We start from the raw sequence: 24,046 nt of genomic DNA on the forward strand, positions 1-24,046 counted from the left end.
CTCTTCTATGTCTCAAAATTGACTTTCTCAAGACCCATCTACACTAATCCTGCCTCATTAAGATAACAAAGACAACCCATTCCCAAGTGGAATTATAATCAAAGGTGTAAAACAAAATCTAAACCCATTGCCATTGAGTTGATTCCAACTCATAGTGACCCTATAGGATAGAGTAGAACCGCCCCATAGAGTTACCAAGGAGTGTCTGGTGGATTCAAACTGCTGACCTTTTGATCAGTAGCTGAGCTCTTTAACCACTGTGCCACCAGTGTTCCAAACCACAGGCATAGAAGTTAGGAATTACAAAACATATTTTTGGGGAACACAATTCAATCTATAACAATGACCAAAGAATATCGGCATTGAAAAAATCTTAGGTGGCGCCGAAGCCATCCCTAGGTCTGAAGCCTCAGTTCCTTCTACACTACTTTGACTAGTGGCCATTTTTACTTGATCATTTCCAGGACTGGGAACTCAATTATCTCCTGAGCCAGCTCTTTCTATTGCTGTTTATTCTGTTTCAGTTGTAAATCAGTGAGATGTTGGGGTATTTACTATAAAGCATTATCATAGCAATAGCCAACTAATGCATGGTGTATTTTGCTTGCACTATCCATAATTTTAGTTTTACAGATCTATTCATTTGCATTGCCACAGGAGACCCACACTTAGGAGCATACCAAAAACCTACTGCCACTGAGTCAGTTCTGACTCATAGCAACCCATAGGGTTTCCAAGGCTGTAAATCTTTACAGAAGCAGACTGCCACATCTTTCTCCCAAAGAGCTGATAGTGGTTTAGAACCACCAGCTTTTTGGTTAGCAGTCAAACGCTTTAACCACTGTGACACCAGGACTCCTACCTTACGAAGACAGTATTATCTAATTACAAACCCTTCAAAATAAATAGTTCTGGCACCTCCTGGGGTGGGGTAGACTGTCCCAGCTAAATGAATAGGACATCTGGAGAGCTTTGATGAAAGACAATGTCTGTAGATTCCAGTTATCACTTTGTTTACAAGGTCCTCGTTATGGGATTACCTCATTCATTCTTTATTCTTCTTCCTCCCTTCTTCAGCAAACATTTATTGAGCATTTGCTGTATGCCAGGCCCTCACCATGAGTCGAGATCAACTCTACACAACTGGTTCATGATTTAGGTGCTGTGAATAAATGACATAAATCTTGCCCTCATGATGCTCCCATTACAATTTAGTGACTATCACCAACCTAGGCCATTGGCCTCAGGTAAAAAACATAAATAATTGGGTCATTTATTTATCTGAACAAAATGGTAATAAAGCTTTATTAAGAGATCCTTTTGCAACCTGTCACTAAATTCCTCTCATAGGATTATGATTTTTATTTACATAGAATTTTTATTTCAAATTCTCCTCTGTAGGAAAAGTCAAAGTGTTGCAAGGACCTAGAGAATTTAACTTGCAATTCTTAAAGCAACTGAAGAATTTCCTCTCATCAGACCTTGAGGAAAACTCCACTACTGGGCTGTGAGGGGCCTGTGTCAAAGAAGCTTTGAAGCACCTTTCTGGGGTCAGGGACAGTAATGATTAATGTACTGGTGAGCTCGAGGGCCAGCATTCTTTCCTCCCCTCAGAGAGGGGGAGGGGAGACTAATCTTCAAGTCCTTCTTAGTAAGCTCTTCAGGAAAAGGGTTTGATATTGGAGATTCCCTCGAAAGCGTCCTGCTCCCCTCACAGGTTTTTCCGCTTAATCTCTCACAGGTTTCTCTTTGTCTGGAGCCAGCCCATCCCCACCACCAGTTGTGCCCAGAAGTAGCTGGCTACCCTCAAAGCCCCCTCCTCAGGCTGAATTCCAGCCTTTCCCCCACTCCCAGCTTCCCCTTCACCTTGTGCCCCTCCCCCATGCCTGCTAGGCCCTGGGCCCTAGTTCCACCTCAATTTAGAAAAATGTAAATATAATACATCTCTCCCTGCCGCCTCCCTTCCACTGATGACTGCCCTACCATTACAACTGACAACCTTGGAGCGGGCTCAGCACACTTCCTGTCTGCATGGGTGGTCCTGGGGATCACCTAGAAGGAAGCTGACAGCTGAGAGCAGGGCCTGGGATCACCATGTCAGGCACACCAGAGGGAGCAGGCAGCTTTGGTTTCACTGCTCTCATTTTTGTTTAAAGCTCAAGACAAGGGACTTTCGTTTCTGGAATTGAGAAGGTCTGGCCAGTTGGGAAGGAAGGAGAAAACCTCACGTTAAACCTCATCCCCCTACTGGAGCACAAGTTCCCATAGGTCCTGATAAATCCTCTTGTGGAAGGGTCTGGAGAGGGGCTTCAGCCTCAGTTCCACTAAAGACTCTTGGAGTGACTTAGGCAAGTCATATCACCCTCTGGGGTTCCTGACACTGAGGTGCATTGTTCAGCTGTTATATATGAACTAGGAAGGGACCCTGGAGGTCACCTGGCACAATGCTTTGAAACTCTTTTTTCTCATCAAGACATTCAGTGAAAAATAATTATGTGTGCCACTCAATTCCATTGGTGTAGCCAGGTTTTGTACGTGTTGAAACTCCACTTGTTCTCTCACTCAAAGAAACATCTAGGAATGTGAGAAAGTAAAGGTGACATTGACTCTTTTTTACCTTTTATTTTAAGAACACTTTATTAGTAGTAATGCATTACTGTGACACATTACACAACTGGTTATGGCCAGAGGCCAGTGGGTTGTATAACTGCAGGGGAAAAACTTGTGACCTGGTTCAATTCCCTATAATGATGAGGAAGAAAGTGAGGCCCAGAGAGATGAAGTGACTCACCCAAGGTCACACAGCTAGTTAGAGGCAAAGGTGGATTCACACCAAGTCTCTCCTGATATCTTGGGAACAAGGGATGGGGAGACAGTGCTCATCCTTGCCCTATGGTGGTTGTCTGGAGATAAAAGAGATAGCCATGTGAAGAAGCTTTTCCTTCAGAGACAGGGGTCCAGAGAAATCAAAAGTAGCGGTATGCTCACTATCACCAAGTCCTACTTATCCATGGTAATGGCAGAAACTATTGCTTCCAATGAGGCTTTGACATTTTCTGTGGACTTCAGTCTTCTCTCCCATCAAGCTATTTCCCAGAGCGGCTATCTTCGAGCAGAGTGGATGGGCTCACATTTCGCCTTCTCTTATTTCCCTGGCTTACTCACTGGAAAGGAGTCCACAATGGGCCTGGGATGGGGGAGGGGAGAGGGGAGACTAAATGAAGGGGAAGAAGGAGGGGGAGACTTGGCAGGTGAAGAAGGCAGAGAAAGAAAAACAAGGATAAGCACCACTCTTGATAATCCACTCACCGGATTATCAGCCTATATAAATAAATGAGAATTGATGGAAGAATTACTAGAAAGTCAGATTGTTTCAGCCTAGATCAGAGAAAGCTAAAGATAGATAAGCTGATGCCTTCATCTATTCAATCACTGCTTGATAGATTTATCCACTATGTTTTTAGAGTTCTTGTGATGGGCACGTGCAAGGCCTCGCAATTCAAGGGGAACATGCCCTCTCAGGAAATTAGGTACCAACAGGCACTGTTATCTTACCAGGCAGCTTGTATAAAATCCTGTGGGGAAGGGGGATATACAAGAAGACATGGGGGATGCTTTGGGGTGGAGGTAGCACAAGAGTTGGGTTGGGACATGTGAATGAGAAAGCATAAGGAATTCCAGGGCAAGAGGAACACACAAGGTCAAGCTCAAAGGAGTAAAATGTAGGGTGTGGGGAAAATGGTCCAGTTCATTTTGGTTAGACTGCAGAGTTTGTAAAAGGGCCTGGGGTTAAATCAATTGAAAGTACAGCCCATAAAGGCCTTGTTAAGGAGTATTGAGACCCTGAAGATGTTTGAACAATAGAGTGGTTAGACCCAGACCAAGACTATACTACATCTCGGAAAGAATAAATTGGGCAGTAGTAAGAGGATGGCACAGGAGCGGGCAGTGTTTCGTTCTGTTGTACATAGGGTCACTATGTGTTGGAACCCACTCGATGGCACCTAACAACAACAACAAGATGGTGGTAAGTTGCGAGTGGCTATGATGAGGGTGTAGTAGGATAAACACTAGGTACAGCAGGTAGTATTGCCACCCCATGCACCTCATGTGCAGCCACCACCCATCTGTCTGTGAAGGCTTGTGTGTTGCTATGATGCTGAACAGAGTTCAGCAGAGCATCCAGACTAAGACAAACTAGGAAGAAAAGCTGGTGCTCTACTACTGAAAACCAGCTAATGAAAGCCCTATGAATCACAATGGTCCAATCAGTACCGATCATGGGGACGGTGCAGGACTGGGTAGCATTTTGTTCTGTTGTGCATGGGGTTGCCATGAATCAGGGGCCAACTCAATGGCAGCTAACAACAACAACGTAGTAGACAGAGAGGATGAGTGGAAGAAGCAGCTTCCAAAGATGTTCCAAAGGAAAAATCATAGATGCTGCAAAACCCGTGGATTGGAGGTGAGTGGAGAGGAGAGTGAATTAAGGTGATGCTGGGGTTTGTCAGCTAGGGATCTGGAGCATGGTGAGTCCATTACCGTGGTAGAGAACTCAGAAAAATACTCAAGGGAACCATTGTCCCCCAAGCAGAATAGCTCAGAAATGTTTCCCCTGTAATGGATTATCTTCCTGTCCTTTCCTTGACTTGTCTGAAGTCTCAAAACAAGCCTGAGGTGGTGGCTGGGAGATGAGCCTCTTGTTTCCAGTCTAGAGTTTGTTCTGCATCAGTAGGCGGTTTCTAAAACCCAAGGATGTTTGGTGAGTGGGCGATTACATGCTGAAAAGAAGAGGAAAATGGGCAATTATCTGTAACACATCACTGCTCAGACAAATGGAAGCTGCTGAGACCTAGCTGCCCTGAGGCAAGCATGGTGTGGTGGATTTTTTCTATGACAGGGAGGTCCCTTTCTTATAACTGTTTGCCCATCTGTCTCTGCCATGAGACCCTGAGTTCCTGGAGAGCATGGGTATGTCTGTTCCTCTGTGTTCCCAGTGCCTAGCACAGGTCCTGACACAGCATTGCCTTCAGCCATGGTCAGGAGGGGGGCGCTGCAGAGGCAAAGATGTGAAATTGGAGTTGAAGTTAAATCCAAGTCTGAGGGAGAGCATTCTGCTCAGTCCACTTCTACTAACGACTTGATCCCTGAAGGAAAAGGAGTAAATTAAAACCAGAAGCGACTTTTCTTTCAGGGAAACCCTGATAATAAACATGGTTCAATTTGGTCTTGGGAGGTGAAAATTGCTGCTTAGAAAGAAATATATAAGTACAACCATGGTGAAGAGGGAGGCCCAGATATCAGGGGATAAAAAGAACTGAGGTCTCCATTTTTCCACTGGGAGAATTAAAGGAGAGTTAAAGAGCCATCCATTCAAGAAATATTTTCTAGAGCTCCTAACATGTGCTGGGAACTGTACTAAGCATTTAACTGGAGAGAGGAACAAGACACCATTGTTGCTCCAAAGCAGTCAGATTTTAGACACAGCCCAGGGTATTATGGGAGAAGAGAGGAGGAGAAAAGCTCAGAGGATGGGAGAATTAGAAAATGCTCCCAGGAGGAGATATGTTTTAACTCAACAGGAATGTTTTGCAGGCAGATAGGAGAGTATAGGCAGACTTACAGGCGTGGAATTGTGGGGGGACTGCAAAACAGCGGCCAAGTCATGAATGCCCTGTTGTCCCACACTGAATGGGTTTGAACTTCATCTTAAAGGAAGTCAGTAGCATTGAAGTCAGTAGATTTTAAGTAGAAAAAATAATATACTCTGGTTTGCATTTTAGAAAAGTTATTCTAAAAGCTGAGAAGGAATGATGGGAGGAGGCGGGAAAAAGGAAGCAGGGAGACAAGTTAGGATGCATTTATGGTAATTCAAAGGAGAAATAATAAGGGCTTAAATGGGACAAACACTTTGCTCTTGGCTACTAGTGGAAGGTTGGTGATTTGAATCCACCCAACAGGACCCAGGAAAAAAGGCCTGGTGATCTACTTCCATAAAGACGACAGCCAAGAAAACCCTATGGAACAGTTCTACTCAGAAACACATGGAGTGACCATGAGTGGAAATTGACTCAACAGTAAGGGGGTTGGTATTTTTTTGGTAAATAGGAATCTAAAATTCTTAGTAGATATTGGTCCCTACTTGTCCAAAGAAAAAGAAAACGAAGGAAACCCAAGATTCAGAGAAGAAACTAGTCTATAGGATGAATTATCTACATGAACCACAGCCTCCTCTACCCTGAGACAAGAAGAACTAGATAGTGCTTGGGACCACTCTGATCAGGGCCACAATAGATGGATCCTGATAGAAAGGGCAAAAAATATGGAACAGGACTTCAAATTCTTAAAAATCCAGACTTACTGAACCAGTTGAGACTGGAGGAATCCTCGAGACTGTTGCCCTGAGATACTTTCTAAACCTTGAGCCGAAACTATCCCTGAAGTGACCTTTTAGCTAAATATCAGGTTAGCTCATAAAATAAAGAACATCACCCATGAGTACTGTGCTCCTTTAAAAAATCATCTATATGAACTCAAACGGTAAACAATTACTTTAAAACAAAGACAAAAAGGTAAGTAGGCAGGGAAACTAGATTACTGGAAAGGGAACAACCAGAACAGAAATAATTAGAATGTTCACACATTGTGAAGAATGTAACCAATGTCACTGAAAAATTTGTGTAGAAATTGTTGAATGGGAACCTATTCTGCTATGTAAACTTTCACCAAAAACACAATAAAATATTATTAAAAAAAAAAAAACCATCTATATGAGAACAAATGGTCAACAATCACTCTAAAGCAAAGATGAGAAAGTAGAGGGGTAGAGAGACTAGGTTTTTCGAAACTGAACAACTAGAACAGAAATAATAACAATATTGATGCAATGTGAAGACTGTAACCAATGTCACTGAACAATATGTTTAGAAATTGTTGAATGGGAACCTTTTTTGCTGTGTATACTTTCACCAAAAATACAATAAAATATTATTTAAAAAGATAAAATAAAATTCTTAGTAGAGGCAACAGTTAGAGCCATGAATAAAAAGAGCTCAGGATCATCCTGAGTAGTCCTCTCCACAGTTACACCAGTACCAGTTGCCATCGAGTGGATTCCAACTCACAGCAACCATACAGGACAGAGCAGAGCTGCCCCATAGGGTTTCCAAGGAGTGGCTGGTGGATTTGAACTGCTCACCTTTTGGTTAGTGGCCAAATGCTTAACCATCATGCCATAGTTGATCCAAAATCAGAAAGAAGTCATGGAGAATAAGACAGGATCTATTCATGGATGTACCTCCTGAAACCAGAATTCAAACTTAACATTTCATGAGACACCTCAGATGCAACTGTAAGGGCTCCAACGCCTTGTCTCTGAGGTAGACTGCCCCATGCATGACCACTAATTGTCCTGGAGAGACCAGGGCCCTTGGATCTTCAAAATAATTATCTGGTTTTCACTCTAAATGAATGAATATGTAAATATGCAATCCTCTATGCACCTCCCTGTCTGCTAGGGTAGTTTGACAGGATATAAGCTCATGACTAAGAAAAATGAGATTTCCTCTGACTGTGTGAATGACAGAAGAAATTCATCTCATCACCCACATTAATGACCTGGGGGCCCCAAACTTGGTCTGTGTTTAAGAAGCTAGAGTAAGTATCCAAGGGAGATAATTGACATACTGAGGCTGGAAGACAGCGGTGATTATTTTTTTGATGACCGAGGAACAAAAGCATGTGGATTTTAGATAAACAGATGACAAAAAGAGCCCATTTGAGATTCCAGACTTGTCAAGTAGAGCTCTAAGGGCTTAGAGTTCTCTGAATGGACAAACATCTTAGAGTGTTTATGTCTCAGACTTCTGAGTGTGATTCTTAGATTTGCCTTGGAGACAGATATCCTCATTCTTTATACATACTGCCCAACCCTACACCAATGGGATGGGCAGAACCGCTAGGGGGTTTCAAATTGCTCTTAGTAAAAAAAAAATTCTAGATTCAAGAGAAAGATATTGGACTCCTGACAATAATAATGGCAGCTGAAACTCATTGAGAGTTTACTCACTACCAGGCACTGTTTTTAAACTACTCGTTAGTCATTGCCTCATTCTCAGAACAATGCTATGACGTAGGTGCTATTACCATCAAACCCATTTTATAGATGAGGAAACTGGGCTTGGCTGACTTTAAACATCAAGCCCAGAGTAACACAGCTAGCTCGCAGCAAGGTTAGGATTGGAAGCCTAGAGTGGAATTCTAGGGCCCACACCTAACACACTTAGCCTGTACTGCTTGATGAAGTTGTCCTTTGCAAAATTTACTCTGCAGCTCAGTCCTCAACAGGGGGACAAATACTCCCTTAAAGGGTAAAGAGTATAATCCAGAGATAAAAGGAATGACAGGAACCTAACTCAGAATGTTGTCCTCATATTTATATAAGATACGATATAATAGTTTCTCTCAAACTACTGAACATCTTAGCAAAAATGGCCTAAAGAATTCTGTTAGTGAGATTCTGTGGAAGTCAGCTGGGAAAGCAGGTGTGTGATCCAGGCTTCCTTATCCTGACAAGATTGCATCGATGTCAACCTGAATTTTTGAGATGTCCTGGTCTTTGAACTTCTCCCTCCCTCTAGGTGCTTAATAAATATTTGATAAAAGAAAAAAAAGAAGAAAGGAAGTCCACCTGTCTTTGCTCACTCCTTGTTTAGTTCACATGTACTGAGTACCTCTTATATGCCAAGAAATGTACTAGGCCTTGGAGGATATGAAGATAAATTAGCCATTGTCCCTACTCACTGCTCTTTAGGAGCTAATAGACTGAATCTGATGAAGAAAAGATATGTGAGCAATATTACCATATTCAGTAAGACACATCATAACATCAATGTATGTGCCAAATGCAATGCTGGGACAGAAAAGCAAATGGTTAATTATTCCTCTCAGGAGGAACAGGGGCACAAAGGCTTCTCAGAGGAGTAACTGTGAAAAGTTAAGTCTTAAAGGATGACTCAGAAATATTCAGGTCAAGAAAGTGGAATGGGGTAGGCATACAGGACTGAGACTCTTAAGCTCACCGTACACCGATAATTCTTTCACATTACATGACTTCAGGATACTGAATAATTTGTACTCACTGAAAGGTCTTTTCATACATTGACTGTGGCTAGGTAAATTGGTCCAATGCTGTCGGAAAACAATTTTGCAAAATGAATCAAGACTATACAATGGCTATACCTTAGAACTAGTGATCACACCTGTGGGAATCTTAAGGAAATAATTCTGGATGTAGAAAAGATCGTATGCACAAAGATAGTGTATATTAGAGCATTAAAAAAGAGGGAGAATTGGAAAACAAACCTCCATGCCCTTTACTGGAAGATAGGTAAATAAACTATGGTATGTTTATTAGAGAGACTATTATGCAGCTATTCATTTCCAATATCACTTAATAACTTAGAAATATTTATGGATATAGTGATAAATAAAAAAGGAGCAACAAATGGGTAAGTATGGTCACAACTTTATTCTTAAAATCATATGCATAACAACAAAAGGCTCTAAGAAATGATACCAAAAAATGTTAACAGAAGTTGACCTAGAAAAAGGGAAGTTTTGGGAGACTTTTTCCTTATTTTCAAATTTCCTGTTATATAGTTGTTTTATTCCCTTACAACCTACACATAGTTTTAATCTATGGATTTCACAGTCTACAAACTTAGTGTGAATTTCTTCCAGAAGTCACCAAGTCTTCTAGTTCTTTTTTCTTTCTTTCTTTCTTTCTCTTTCTTCCTTCCTTCTTTCTTTCTTTCCTCTCATTACTTAATAAGTGCCCAAGTGTGGCTTATAGTGGGTGTCTATTGAACACACAGGACAGCTGACACGGTGGAGCAGATTTCTCTATACTCTGCTTTCCTATGGCCTCCAGACCATTAAGAGAAGTAACAACACTTGACACTTAACATAGCTTTTATGTGTGCTAGACACTGTAGTAAGCACCTCACAGATATTAATTCATTAAATACAACAGTCCTGTGTGATAGATATAAGAATTAACTTTTTTTTTTTTTTTTTTTACATCTAATCAATTTAAGAAACTCAAAGGCTAGCCACTTACCCAATGTTATCTAGTTAGTTGGTAAAAAGCCAGGGTTTGGAACCCAGGAGTATGGCTCAAAGGTCTCAGCTCTTAATCACTCCAAAGAGGAAGCTTTGAAATAGTCAGCTAGCCAGCCAGCGAGGCAAGCAGGCATGTAAAACCTACAGGTAACTAGGCAGAAGAGATGGGGGACTGGGGCTGGAGGCGAATGGAGAAAGACAGAGCTCAAGGAAAATAAGAAAATGTAAACCCCTTCCCAAATAAAAGCCTCAATCTCTGGCAGCAATTTCTTTCTTTCTGAGTGGAGAGGATGGCAGATGTAGAAAGGCATTTGAAATATGAGAAATCGCCTCTGAAGTAAATATCTGGCTCAGCATTGAAGACGGATTAGAGGTAGCACTTAGCTGAAGGTGAAAGATTTAAGAGAGCTATGTATTTCCATAAACAGGGTCTTGATATTTTCTGTGCCTATTAGTCCTGCAACAGACATAATGATTGTTTCTTCTCTGGTGAGTTTATTTAGATTACGAAGCTCAGGCTTTTTCTAGAATTTTAGATACATCAGGACTATATCAGACCTTCTGTGGCCATCTAATCTAGACCCTGCCCATCTTTTCATCCCTAGCATACATACACACCTTCTATAAATAGAATAGGATAAATAAACATCTATCAGAAAGAACAAGTGATGAACCTGGTGCATAAAGAGGCAAGGGTGACCCCCTATTAAAAGTGATTAATCAAAGTGGGTAGAGGCCATTATGCAAATGCAATCATAGGTTCAAAGACATTAAGTATTGAAATAAGTATTCAGTGATTCTTTTACTGGATCTGCTGGATGTTTCTCCATGATCTCTGGATTGAGTAAAGGTTTAGATGATATATATCTGGCTGTTTGGTGAGGAGCCCTGGTGGCACAGTGGTTAAGCACTCAGCTGCTAACTGAAAGATCGGTGGTTTGAACCCACCAACTGCTCTGAAGGAGAAAAATGTGGCAATCTGCTTCCATAGAGATGTACAGCCTTGGAAACTCTATGGGGGCAGTTCTACTCTGTCCTATATGGTAGCTATGAGTTGAAATTGACTCAACAGCAATGGATTGTCTTGGTCTATGTTACCCTATGCTTTTAATTCATTAGTCCCAAATCTTGAAAATATGCTTCTAAAACATCCATCGAAAAATAAGATCAAGGTTGTTCACAAGTAGCCAAGAGCTCAAAGACAGCTGGTGTAAGCTGGGACACTTCCCATAATGGAGGGTCCAAGATGTGGATTCCAAGCTACATCTAAAGTGATTATGTTCTAGCAGCCTGTACTGACATGCACTCCTGCCTTCAGTCTTATCCAAGAACAACTGGAAGCTCTTTAACTAAAGCCTTTCCTCTCACCCCCTACATAAAAAAACCAAACCAAACCCATTGCCATCAAGTTGATTCCGATTCACAGCGACACTACAGAACAGAGTAGAACTGCCCCGCAGGGTTTTCAAGGAGCGGCTGGTGATTCAAACTGCTGACCTTTCGATTAGCAGACGAACGCTTAACCATTGCACCACCAGGGCTCCCCTTACATAGAGCATCCCAATTTTTTTTGGAGAAGAGCTGACATCTTACCCAGCCCTACCTGATCAGAGTGAGGAATCTCCTCCATTCCCCATGTCAAAGACGTATATATCCTTGACCCAAGTGTCATAGTACTACTTTACTCTTCATCCATGGAAACTGTATTCTTAAATTTTAGATTTTGCTATTTGCCATTCAGCTTTATTAATGATGAAAACCATGGGAAGTGACGAGAGAGACCAAACTTCTGATTTCACAGATGAGGAGAGGAGGTCCAGGGATTAGAGAGCATAATCCTAGTATCATGCATCAAGTTGGTGGTTAAGATGCTTCTGGCTCTCATTCCAGGGTTCTTTCTGCCCCTCCCCGTTCAGTAGGTCATGTGGCATTGAAGGGAACTATGTGAAGCCTTGAAACTTAAGAAGAAGCAAAGGCTGCCCCAGTAATTTGTCCCAGCTGCTGCTCCACACACATATGTGTACACACACACAGACCCCTTGTCTGAACTTGCCCCCAGTGGAAGAAAAGATCATGGCTCTTACTCATTTCCATGTACTCTGGAGTGAGTCCAGTGTAAGGTTCCAAGCTGTAGTCTAGGTCCCACTGCTCTGGATGTTTTGAGTGGGCAGAGTCAGTTTCTTCAGGTTCTGTCTCATCTTTCAGCTTCCGAAAGAGTTTCTTTAACTTCCTGGAAGAGAAATGAACCAGTCACCAAAAGATTCTGGAGGACAGGGTTAGTTCTGCAGACAGAAATGAGGAAAACGAAGTTTTTAACCCTAAAGCCATCTCTGATCCAAGGATAGATAGAGAAACCACTAAAAGATTACTTTTCTCCTAGAGACAACCCAAGAGTTCCTTCATCAGGATAACGAAAGGCCCCACCCAACAAAGGAGCAGCTTTCTTCAAACCCAAAGAAACTTAGAATTCTTCCCAGTGTTTGATAAGCAACAACAGAGTTGGCCTTTCCCATCAAATGCTGAGATGGAGCTAGTCCTATAGTCTAACAGATGATCCAGCCATCCCCTTCATGGGGAGGGGAGAGAGTGTCAGAAAGCAGTGGAGAGATGCTCTCTTTCCAGTTCTCTCAGGTCAAACATTCTCAGGTCTTAATAACATAAATAACATCATCTTTCTAGTTAAAGCCAATGTAAATCTTGTCCACCACATTCAGGAATTTCTTGGTTCAGAATAAGATAATAATGGCCCAGTTTCTTGGGTTTTGCATGAGGATTAAGTGAAATAATGTTTATACAGTCTTTAGCACAGTACCTGAACACAATAATTATTCAAATACTTATTATTTTTAATATTAAATGCTAAAATATATGCACAATGAAAACAGGTGAAGAAGCAAGGTGTCAACTCTGCTCATTGAAGAGATGGTTTCTAGGAAACAGCTGGGAAGAGAATGAACTGCAGAGCAGTCAGAATCATAGGCTCAAAGAACTCAAAGGGATTTTGAAGACCACGCTCCACCACATTCCTGACACAAGATCATCCAACCCCTACATAGATATTTCCAGTGAAGCACTACCAATATCATCAGGCACCTCAGTCTATTGTTAGAAAGTACTTCCTGGCAGTGGAAATATACTGATTCAAAATAATGTTCTGATCAGCGTTCTGTCTAGTAGCATTTGCCATCAGGAGAATGTAGTACAGTGTAGTGGATGAAAGTCTAATCTTTAGTGTCAGAAGATAGTTGTTTAAAACACAGTTCCATAATTCTCCAGCTGTGTTTTCTTGGGCAAGTTTTAAAACTCTGTTAGCTTAAGTTTTCTTATTTATAAAATGAGAAAATAAATATTAACTAGCCTGTATAAAACTACTCATCATCGAGTTGATTCCAACTCATGGCAACCCCATGTGTGTCAGAGTAAACTGTGCTCTGTGGAGCACAGTGGCTTTTCAGTGGCTGATTTTTCAGAAGCATATGGTCACACCTTTGTTCTCAGGCACCACTGGGTAGACTCTAACCTCCAACATCTGTTAGTAGCCAAGTGTGTTTACACCACTCAGTGACTCAAATTAGCCCATCAAACCAAAAAAACCAGTTGCCATTGAGTCAATTCCAGCTCATGGAGACCCCATGTATTTCACAGTAGAACTGCATTCCACAGGGTTTTCAAGGTTGTGACCTTTTGGAAGCAGATCACCAGGCTTTTCTTCTGAGGTACCTCTGGGTGAGTTTGAACCACCAACCTTTTGGTCAGTAGTCAAGTGCTTCAACTAGCTAAAAGGAGATGATCTATATAACATGTTAAATTTAGGGCATGGTATATGGTAAGAACTCAATAAATACATCTATCACTGTCTCTATCATCATCAGCATCAAAGGAGGATTTAACAAAATGAGTTAAGAGATCCATAGACGCAGCAGTAACAAAATTTTCATAATAAAATTTCAAGCAATGATTACGTGATAATCAGAAACTGAGAAAAACTAGACAATGCCTAAAAATTCTCAAGTAAGGTAGTATGGGCCGACTGAAACCCAACAAGTATACAGTGGGTCAGGACAGAAGGAGACAGAAGACAAAAATAAAAGAGAGAAAAGGAAGGGAAAGAGGGAAGGAGAGTGAGAAGAAAGGAGGGAAAGTCTAGAACCAGAACTCAGACTGAAACTTTACCTCCAGGTACTAGTAATCAGACTACTTGGTCGAATCCTCAGTAAAGATTAGCAGTTTGAATTAAACATGGATAGTTGAACACATTCATATATACCTTTCATATATATGTCATTAAAATGACAGTGAAGGGATAAAAAATAGATGAAACCACAGGTTAAAAAAATAGTTATGAAGACAGTAGTGAATGAGAGATGTTAATGAATAACTTGGAAGACGGACAGTGGATGAAGGAGTTAGCAAAGCTGTGTTGGCTGAATGCCAAGTGTCTACAGTGGAAGATGGTGGTGAGAAGCCAGCTAAATTATGGGGCAAAACCTCAGAAAGGGTCAGGAATTAGAAACACACCAAACCAGAAACAAACCAAACCCAATGCCATCGAGTTGATTCTGACTCATAGTGACCCTATAGGACAGAGTAGAACTGCCCCATAGCATTTCCAAGAAGCACTGGCTGGATTCGAACTGCTGACCTTTTGGTTAGCAGCCATAGCACTTAAACACTATGCCACCAGGGTTTCCAGAAACACACCAGGTATCCCCAAATGTAGAGGAGTAGTGATTGGTCAAAGCTGTCTTTAGGAACAGCAGACCCTAATGTCTCTGTCGATCCATGCTGCACAGGTGGGTACACTTCCCAACTCTGGTAGGATCAAAAAGCTTATTCTGAGGATCAAATGAACTAAGGAAACTAAAGATCTGAGATAAATTCAGTAAACTGACAGGAAGATAAAGTCAATAACTTTCTCCCCTCCACACACACACCAAATAGAACAAAAGACAAAGAAATGGACAATAGAAAAGCAAAGATAAGAACATTAGGAGAGCAATCCAGGAACTCCAACACTTAATCAAAAAGAGAGGACAGGTAAATAGAGGGGAGGAAATTTTTTTTAAAAAAGAAGAAGAAGAAAAGAAAGAAAAAAAAATGTCCCAGAAGTGAAAGACATGCATTTTCTGATTGGAAGGACCCATTCAACATAATGATGAGAAAAAGACCTCCACCAAAATACATCACCATGAAATTTCTGAACTCTTAGAATAATGAAAGGGTTCTAAAACCTTCCAGATTCAAAGGGGAAACCATAGATCCTCTACAAATTACCGGGAATCAAAAAGATACTGGAAGTCTCTATATCAGCCCTTAACAGTAGAGTACCCTGTAGCAATGTATTTAACACTCAGAGGACAAATAATTTCAGCACAGAATCCTATACCCAGTCAAAGTATACATCAAGTGTGAAGACAGAATAAAGACATTTTCAAATATGCAAGATTTCACAAAAGTTAGCCTTCTATGCATCCATTCTCAGGAAGTTCCTGGAGGATGAATATCACCAACCAAGGATATAAATCAAGAAAGAAATAATATGGAATCCAGCAAACAGGAAATCCAATCGAAACAGGAGATGTTGAATCTAACTCAGCTAGGTAGACGTATAGAAGGCTAGTGAACAAACAGTTCTTGTTGGAACAGGAGAATAAAGGGGTCCTAGGAGGCTGACTCCAGGAAAAAATAATTGTGACTGATATGTTTGATGATGTAGTCTAACTGGGAAAGTGGGCACTAAAACAAGTGTTATGAACAATGTGTAATGAATGTTATGATGGGAGAAGTTTCAGTAATTATGAGAACAGAAAACAGAAAAACCTAACCTGGCCTAAGGTAGAAGTTCTTTCTCAGGAAGACATGTGTAAGCCAAAATAAATGATCAGGAAAGATGAAGAGTGGAGTGAAAGGTGAAGGAGTGTTGTAGGCAAAGGGAACCATTTGTGCAACAGCCAAAGGCAAATGTGAGAATTGCTCATACAAAGGACCGAAGGAGTTCAAAATGCTTGGAGCATTATTTTATATATATATAATAACTGTGGCTAGGTACCAGAGAGAAAATGAAGAAAGACAAGACTTGAGAGGTCGAGTAAGCTCATGGCATCGGAGTCTTTGTAAGCCTTATTATTCAGTGGCTCAGAAGAAATGATGGTAGCAGAGTCTAAGGTCATAGTAGTGGACATTAAGAGATGTATTTGTGATATGCTCAGGAGGTAGAATTAAGAAGACAGAAGTGGACTGTAAATGGCAGGTGAAGGAGAATAAAGGATCAAGGATGCTTCCCAGAGTCTTTGGGCATGTGTATGGTTTTCTAAGATAGGAATCACTAGATAAGAAACAATTTTAGTGATGAGGAAGAGTAGGAGAAGTTTTGGACACGTTGAGGTGGAAGAGCCTATGAGACAATAAGTAGAGATGTGTAGTAGGCAGTTGTGTATATGTGTCTAGAGCGCTGAAAACAGGCCTGGGCTGGAGATAGAGATCTAAGAGTCATTATCATGACAGCAAATGAAGCCCTGGCAACCAACAACATCACCTAGGATACTGCATAGAACAGAGGATCAGGAAGGAGCTCTGATGAATATTGATAGTTAAGGGATAGGGTAGAGGGAAATGGTCTCTAGGTGATGCAAATGGTTAATGCGCTTGGCTACTAACCAAAAGATTGGAGGTTTGAGTCCACTCAGAGATACCTTGAGGCCTGGTGATGTACTTTTGAAAAATCAACCATTGAAAACCCTATGGAGCACAGTTCTACTCTGACACATATGGGGTCTCCATGAGTCAGAGTCGACTCAGTGACAAATAGAAGGAAAGGAGCCCTCAAAGGACAAGGAAGGAGCAGTCATAGGAACAGAAGGCCAACAGCGATACTGTGTGCCAAGAAAGCAAGGGAAGAAGGAGCTTCAGGTCCTTGTGGTCAACAGTGTGATATGCTGTGGCTGGGTAGAAAAAAGATGAGGGGAAAAAAAAATCCACAAATAATGCTTATGAACCCCTCATTCCCAGAAGTTTCCCTCGTGGAGATCTCAGTGACCATTAAAAAAATTAATAATAAAGAAAATTCTCCTAGACCAGGATTTAACAGGAATCCCGTGCATTGCATAACATACAGATGGGCCGTTTGGAAAACTTCAGATTATGATTCTGACCGTATGAGGCACTCACTTGTTAAAATAACTCCTTTGATGTTACCCCTTGTCCTTTTCATCTGCTATCTTTCCCTCCCTTTTTAATGACAAGTCTCAGAAACTCTCCCTGGAAGGCTCAGAGCTTTGACTCTGCCTGTGCCCCATGGGCTCACACCAAGAACATGAGGATTGTCTGTCACACCTGGGGCTGTCCTGCTGCAGGAGTCTGGGTCCCAGGCAGTTCCCTACAGACCTAGGCTCGAAACACTTCTAGATGCATTACAGAAGGCAGGACCAAGCCCTCACCCAGCCAAAGAAGCTCAATCCCTGAGCTATGTATTCCTTTTCTTGACACCTGACAATGTTCAAATTTGTTCCTTAAACTTCTGATTCACGGTCAAATTCTGCCTTATTGAAGGAGAACACAGATCTCCTTTGACTGTGATGGCTTTAAAGAGAAACTGTTATATGTCTTCAAATGCAATATTTATCACATTTATGAAAAGGAAGCAGAAGGTTTATAAAATCTTACTAGCTGTGTTTAGGGGTGTTTTGCAGCTATTTAGGGATGTGACCTGGTATTGCCTTGAGTAGGAGTAGGGACAGGAGAACGAACAAATCTGTATTGAAGAAGTACAGCCAGAATGCTCCTTAGAAGCAAGGATGGCAAGATTTCACCTCACATACTTTGGACATGTAATTAAGAGGGACCAGTGCCTGGAGGAAGACATCACGCTTGGTAAAGTGGAGGAAAAGCAAAAAAGAAGACTGTCAATGAGATGGATTGACACAGTGGCTGCAACAATGGGCTCAAGCATAGCAACAATTGTGAGGATGGCGCAGGACAGGGCAGTGTTTCATTCTGTTATACACAGGGTCGCTATGAGTCGGAACCGACTCGACAGCGCCTAGTAACAACAACAGGGACAGGAGCCCATTTTACTAGTGGAAATATCATTCTGTCTATCTGCTCTGTTCCTCCCAAAGTACGTCCAGGAGAAAATCTAGCGTGCAAAAAAAGTGACATTTACCCTTTCACCAAATATACAGCTCTCTGAATGATAAAAGGTCCATTTCCAATTTTGCTTGAACAAATGCTAGAGCTAAATTTGAGATAAAATTATAGGGAGAAGTTGGGATATAGTGTGACATGTTTTAGGGGCACCACACCATTTGGGTCTAAAGTTTATTTTGTACAAACACGTATGGAAAGGAGGGATGTGTGGTGGCTAAGGGACATCCTGCCAACAGACTCAGATAATAAATAGCACAAGATCAGATTCTGCCATGCCGCTCGCCCTGCCTCAAGCTGTCTCAGAAGGAGCTGCCCATAAGCATTATTCTGGGGCCAGCAATGTTTACAGCCATACAGCTCCTCTCTGGAAAGCATCTGTCACAACAGTGTCAGGTCCCAGGAGCCTGGGGTTGCATGAGTGGGGCGAGTCCAAGGCCAGACCATGTAACCAAGTTTTATCTATTACCATGTCCTCATTAGTCACAGAGCTGACTTTAAGGAGCTTAATGCCCTCAGTTTTACTGCCTCCCTTTGAAGCATTTTATTTTTCCATCCAGTCAAAAGTGTCGTCTGCCAGATCCAAAGTCTCTGAACCAGGCCTAGCAAGAGTGAGCTGTGCTGCTGTCTGGTGGAAGACACCTGCAGGTAAAGTGGGGCTTCTGTAGTGGCCCTGTCTGAGGTTCTGACAGGATTTATGTGTAGGAGAGGTGTGAGGGAACTAATGAAACTTATCCAAGGTCCCAAAGGGAGGCTGTACAGCATTCTTGGACAGTGATGAAAGATAAGACTTGGCAATTAGGGTAAGCGCATGGCATTGAAGGCCTCATAAGCTTTGTATGTCATATTATGCAGTGCTTCAGGCCAGAAATGATGGTAGCAGAGTCTAGAGTGATAGCAATGGACATGAAGAGATGTATTTAAGATATGATCCCAAAACAAAAAACAAACCCGTTGCCATCAAGCTAATTCCGATTCATAGCGACCCTGTAGAACAGAGTAGAACGGCCCCATAGAGTTTCCAAGGAGCAGCTGGTTGATTTGAATTGCTGACCTTTTGGTTAGTGGCCAAGCTCTTAACCACAGTGCCACCAGGGCTCCACGATATGCTTAGGAGGTAGAATTAAGAAGATGGTGGTGGGTTATACATGGGAAGTGAAAGAGATTGTCCCCGACTTGCAGAGACCTGTGGGATTAGGAGATGATAATGTTCCTCTGAATAATATTTCCTAAGCCAAGGAAACATTCCACAAGCAGTTCACATGACACCTTTAGAAGGTCTCTGCACTTGGCCTTACATATCATTAGGGAATCTGGGGAAAGAGTGATTTCCTTTTTTGTTCTCTCAGTCCCTCTGACTGCAGTCAATGAGAAGACCCCAGTTTGCCGCTGGTACGCTTTTAACCACTCTCTGGTGCTTGCATGTCTCCCTTTTTAGCAAAGAGAATGCAGATCTTAGGTAAGTGCCTTGGGTAGGATATAAAGTCACTGATTACTTAATAACGTTTTGTGTTTGTTGTTGTCTTTTTTTTTTTTTTTTAACTGTTGTTTGCTGTTCATGGTAACTGAAGCTATTAATTTTCCATTTTCAGAAGTGTTATAAATTGAAGAAAAAAGTGAGTTGGCTTAGGGGAAATTAATATGCAAAGCTGTTTAGTTAGATACAGGGAGAGGGAATAAAAAAGTTGGTTGACAATGACTGATGTTTGGGAAGTGATGTTCTAAGGCAAGATGCCTACTGGATTGTAAGGTTCTCAAGGCCAACAAAGTTGTGTTATGTGACCACTCCCCATACACATACACATGTACTCAGAATCTAATAAGAATTCTGCACACTCAGGATGAGAGGTAAATTATAGCTACCTGGCTTACAAGGAGCCCTGGTGGCACAACAGTTAAGTATTCGTCTGCTAACGGAAAGGTTGGTGGTTGGAACTCACCCAGGGTCTCTACAGGAGAAAGACCTGATGATCTACTTCCGTAAAGATTACAGTCAAGGAAACCCTATGGGGCTGTTCTACTCTGTCACATGGGGTCACTGCAAGTTGAAAATTGACTCGACAGCACTCAACAACAACAATCTAGCTTACTAATAAAGAGCAATTAGACAGTTTTTCAATTTTTTTAATTTTTCTTTAAAAGAATCTTAGAAAATTGCTTTTAGAGGTAGATGATGAGCTGAAGATGATCAACCTTACAACTGTATAGTCTTATCATTTTTTTTTTTTTTTACCCCAAACGTTCTTGTCCAGTGTGATTACCTATCTAACTCCTAAGACCTGCTTCTGTTTTTGAAAGTCAAATCTGGCCTCAAAAATTAGTGTTTATCTCCCTTAGGGAAAGAATTTGATGTAGTCTCTGAAAGTACATAAGAACGGTGCTGTGAACTAAAAGCCATCGGGCACAAGATAGAAGCAAAAAATAGTGTTCCCAACTTGGTCTTCTCAGCCTCACTCCTTGGACTTGCAACACTTACTAAGTATCACTTGTAAATAGAAGAGCCAGTGACGCTCAGTAAAACCCTTTCTACCTGGAACTCCCAGAGAATAGTTCTTCCTTTCTCAGAGGTCCATACTTTCTGGATAGTGTACCATTTATCCAAGCTGGTTTGCTACATAACTATGTTGGATGGAAATATTTCTAGAATAATTTTTCCAAGGTCACACAGTCAGTATATTATAAAACTTGGTTTTAAACCCCAATCTGTTAGGCCACCAAATCTCTGCTGTACAAAGATGTGCTACTCACCCAGAAGAGTTAAAGACCACTGGGTCTGATTTTTATAATTTACGTGAGTCCTTCCTCACTGTCAGACACAACTGTCATTTCTCTGTTGACTACAGAAGACTTTTAAAAATTATCATTATTTTATTTATTTCATGTATCTCAACTGTGTCATGCATAAGGAGAATGCCAGGTGCTTCAACTCTGGATTGGAAAGGTCTAATTTATTGAGAGTGGGTTCTGAGTAGGGAGTGGGAAATCCAGTAATCATAAATATAGTGATTTCATATGACCAAACTCAAAATACTATCTGTAGAAGTATATAGGACTTTGGAGAGAAAAGATCCCAGAATTTGGTAGAAGAATTTTTACTCTACATCTCTGAATTTAACTATGTTATTATGTTGTATGTGTCCTCTAGCAGACTAGGAAATGAAAGGAGGAAAAATCTTTTGAAATAGAAATTAGTTGTATTTGGAATAGGCAGTGACCACCTTCATTCAATAGAGGAGAGGTTCATAGGCTGTTAGAGCTGAAAAGCACCTTAGAGATGATTATAATCTCATCATTTTTAAGAGATGAAGACAGACTTAGAGAAGTGACTTTCCACACTTTTATGAATTACTATGTGATTGCCATCAGTTAAAGTGTGGCATATGAAACACACATCAAGCATAAACACGAAAATTTAGCCTTCAAGACAAACAGCCATGTGCTAGTTTCATCTGCTATGGAGCTGATGGAGTCGATGGGTGGGGAACATGCCAACACACTGTCCAGACATATGCCTGAGTTCTTGCCACTCTCATACTCTATAAAAAGTTTCTGAGTCCTGGGTAAACAGGCTAAGTGGAAGACCAGATGTCCAGGGATGAAAAAATGGCCATCTTATGCCCACGAGCAATTCCATCCAGAGCAGAATGCTTGTAGAATAACAATGTTCTGAAGGACAGGTGTCCTTCCTAGATGTTTGAAGGGGAATGAGGACTGTCTTTTATAGCAGCAGTGCAGGGGCTGGTCTTATAGCTTCAAAAAGGCCAGATATGACTTTCGTTCCATCTGTATATTCTCTGGAGGTTTGTCCATAGCAAAAGTTCTCTCTAAGATGGTAAGCTCCTAGAGAACAGGGACCATCTGTTTCACTAGTTTTGCTTAACTATCACTGAATGACCTAGTCAGCAAGCAGGGAGCAAGGTAAACTTTCAGAGGGTTGAGATTCTTAAGACTGATGATTTCTTGACGGATGTCTAGAGATTGGTTTAATCAGAGAGGTAGAACAAGGGGCCCAGATACAAACTGTTATGGACTGAATTGTGTCCTCCCAAAATCTGTGTCAACTTAGTTAGGCTCTGATTCCCAGTATTGTGTGGTTGTTCTCCAATTTGTGTTCTGATGTGTTGTAAATCCTAACCTTTATGATGTTAATGAGGCAGGATTAGATGCAGTTATGTTAATGAGGCAGGACACAATCTACAGGATTAGGTTGTATTTTGAGTCAAACTCTTGTGAGATATAAAAGAGAGAAGAGAGAAGAGAGGAGAGAGACCTCATACCACCAAGAAAGAAGAGCCAGGAGAAGAGTGCATCCTTTGGTCTTAGGGTCCCTGCCCTGAGAAACTCCTACATCCAAGAGAAGATTGATGACAAGGACCTTCCCCCGGAGCTGACAGAGAGAGAAAGCCTTCCCCTGGAGATGGTGCCCTGAATTCAGACTTCTAGCCTCCTAGACCGTAAGAGAATAAATTTCTGTTTGTTAAAGTCATTCACTTGTGGTATTTCTGTTATAGTAGCACTAGATAACTAAGACACAAACATTCCTTCCAATCCTCCTCCAAGGAAAGCATGGACCACCTGAGGTTGTTCCAGTGTGTGGACAGAAAAAAAATCTAAGTATTCAGCTCAGTAAATGGTGGGTGATTGTGAGAGCTTTTCTGAAGACTGGGGTGACAAGCGTCAAGAGGGAATGTTGAGGATTCTCATTGCTTGAAGTAGGGCTCTCATTAAAAAGGGTTTTATCTCCAGGTAAACTAAACTGTCTACATAACTTCAGCCCTGTAAATGAGTTTCTGAGAAAGATCAAAGAATAGCTTTCCCTGGGGATCTTTCAGACAGTTAGGGCCCCCTCCACCCCAGGAAGCGGGTATGAAGAAAAGAGTTGGACCATATATCCTTTAAGGACTCCATCCTGCCCAAGGAACCTAGGACTCAGCAACCTACTCAGCAAATAGATTCAGAAAGATTTTTGTCTTTGCCCTGTCCTTAACCTTCCCCAAGACCTTGGTCAGGGAACTGCCATCTCTTTGATCCTACCCTACCCTATCTGAAGCACCACCTAAGTCATGAGGTATTTGTGATAAGATCTGAGTCATTCTGTTGTTTGTTTAGAAAAGGAAAATGATTTCTTTAGACAAAATAATGGCAGACCATTTCATTAAGTATTGATGTTGGCATCTTTCTTTGAGGTCCTGGACATACTCTGGAAGAAACTCCTCTGCTTATGCAGCCTTCATTGACTTCTCCAAAACTCCAGACCTTTACTTATTCTGAATTCAGGCAAAGTTTGAACTACATAGAGAGTACCCAGTTTCATGAAGTCTATTTTGTCTCTCAAACTGAAAATCTAAGCTTTGGGAAGACAATAGCCATTTCATACTTTTTTATTTATTTAAAATTGCATGTAAATCTTGCACATAGGTTGAAAGCAAAGAACCAGAGATTGATTTTGCGCGGACTGCAAATATTGTGAGTATGGGTCTTTGGTGTATAATTCTCATCTTTTAACACCTGAGCCATTTGAGCCAAAAGGTAGAGGTTGTGATGTTCCCTGGAAGCCCTCCCACAGGGTACACAATGTTATTCCTGGTTATGTAGACTCTACATTAAACAATCTATGATGCGCAGACGGCACAACCTTGCTTGCTGAAAGTGAAGAAGACTTGAAGCACTTACTGATGAAGATCCAAGACTACAGCCTTCAGTATGGACTACACCTCAACGTAAAGAAAACAAAAACCCTCACAACTGGACCAATAAGCAAGATCATAATAAACAGGGAAAA

The 24,046-nt window shown here is 41.4% G+C and overlaps 1 protein-coding gene across 1 annotated transcript in view; it reads right to left on the bottom strand.

Moving 5' to 3' along the window:
• The window catches only part of ANO2 (anoctamin 2), a 448,737-nt gene that overhangs the window by 26,822 nt on the left and 397,869 nt on the right, over positions 1-24,046 (bottom strand). The window contains exon 21 of the mRNA XM_012558707.1: positions 12,207-12,352. Within this exon, the coding sequence (XP_012414161.1) occupies positions 12,207-12,352 (146 nt within the window). The remainder of the gene's footprint in view (positions 1-12,206; positions 12,353-24,046) is intronic.

This window comes from Trichechus manatus, unplaced genomic scaffold (assembly GCF_000243295.1).
Source record: "Trichechus manatus latirostris isolate Lorelei unplaced genomic scaffold, TriManLat1.0 scaffold00182, whole genome shotgun sequence".
Taxonomy (NCBI): domain Eukaryota; kingdom Metazoa; phylum Chordata; class Mammalia; order Sirenia; family Trichechidae; genus Trichechus; species Trichechus manatus.